General features: G+C 44.9%; 1 protein-coding gene across 1 annotated transcript; it reads left to right on the top strand.

Annotated features, from left to right (window-relative positions):
- The first annotated feature begins 335 nt into the window (after nt 1–335).
- LOC145795743 (uncharacterized) lies at nt 336–824 on the top strand. Its single transcript, XM_082880624.1, has one exon. The coding sequence runs from the start codon at nt 336–338 to the stop codon at nt 822–824; it is 489 nt and encodes a 162-aa protein (XP_082736750.1).
- Nucleotides 825–1,475: the final 651 nt, after the last annotated feature.

The raw sequence follows: 1,475 nt of genomic DNA, 5'->3' as shown, positions 1-1,475 counted from the left end.
ACTCAAAACAAACACGAGCATGGATGATCACCGAGTGTTCAAACGGTGACGTTCAAGTCTTGAGGACAGACAAAAATGGGGTGTCTACAAGTACCACTCTTGGCAACCCCATCGCTAGGCGATCCACTCATTTTATATCTAGCGGTATCTGATCAAGCGGTCAGCGTCGTATTATTAAAGAATGAACTCGAGGAGCAACGACCAATCTATTATGTAAGCAAGGCGATGGTTGATGCCAAAACACGATACCTACCACTGGAAAAGCTCATCCTGGCTCTTATGGTGGCTGCAGAAAATTGATGCACTACTTCCAGGCTCATACCATAGGGGTACTAATGGATCATCCTCTCCGAGCAGCTCTCCGTAGCGCGGAGGCATCAGGGCGAGTCTCTAAGTGGGCCTTAGAACTCGGCCAGTATGACATCCAATTTTTACCCAAAACGGCCATCAAAGGGCAAGTGTTGGCTGACTTTGTAGCCGAGTTCATTAGGTGCCACGCCGACTTCAAGCCAAACCAATTGTCCCCTCAATCTCAACCAGACTGGAGAATGTATGTCGAAGACATTTGGCAGATGTATTGTGATGGATCATCCAACCAACGTGACAGCAGGGCAGGTGTAGTAATCATGACCCCCGAAGGGGTAATAATCAAGCAGGCAGTGAAACTAGGGTTCAATGCATCAAATAATGAGGTCAAATATCAAGCATTGCTAACCGGCCTGCAAAGTGCACTTCACCTAGGTGCCAAGCGGTTACAGGTTTTCTGTGATTCAAAATTAGTCATCAACCAGTTAAAAGGGAAATATGCAGCTAAGAATGACTGAATGTCAGCCTATATGAAAATAGTGAATTCCTTGCTCACAAAATTCGACCACCACGAGCTGAATCAGATAACCCGAGATCAGAACACACATGCGGATGCCCTTGCTTGCCTGGCTTCTGCCATCAACTATAAAATCAAACTAACTATCAAAGTGGGATTCATCCCAGAGCCGAGTATCAGTTCCCCCGAACCTGTCCAAGTCAACATCATTGGCTCAGAGCCGAGTTAATAGATCTCATCATTGCATTTCTTTCCTCAGAACAACTATCGTTAGATAAGAAAGAAGCCCACAAACCGCGGAATAAAGCCCTACGATATTACCTAGATCTCCAGGGAAAATTTTACAAAGTCTCTCTCAGGGCCATATTTGGAATGCGTACACCCAGACAAAGTTGAAGCCCTCTTGACAGAGATACATGAAGGTGTAGACACCCCTTTTTGACCGCTCTTAAGACTTGGGCACTACTGATTGCTTACTTAATGATGCAGGCTATGCTATGCAAAGGGTCAATCTCTTTGGCAAGGAGAGCGTCAAATCCAAACCTCACACCCCTTTTTTGGACCAAAACTTTTTTGAATGGTTTTTTTTTAGACCTTAAGGCCCTCTCTTTCAAAATGTTTTGGAAATAAAGTTCCTACAATGTTCCGACAC

Source organism: Camellia sinensis, chromosome 7, assembly GCF_055761805.1.
Source record: "Camellia sinensis isolate YWXY chromosome 7, ASM5576180v1, whole genome shotgun sequence".
NCBI classification, from domain to species: domain Eukaryota; kingdom Viridiplantae; phylum Streptophyta; class Magnoliopsida; order Ericales; family Theaceae; genus Camellia; species Camellia sinensis.
Note: the sequence above shows the minus strand (reverse complement) of the source record. Positions and strands in the feature narration are given on the sequence as shown.

Bases quoted from the DNA above. Each gene is read 5' to 3' on its own strand.
- LOC145795743 (XM_082880624.1), top strand. From the start codon at position 336: ATGGATCATCCTCTCCGAGCAGCTCTCCGTAGCGCGGAGGCATCAGGG.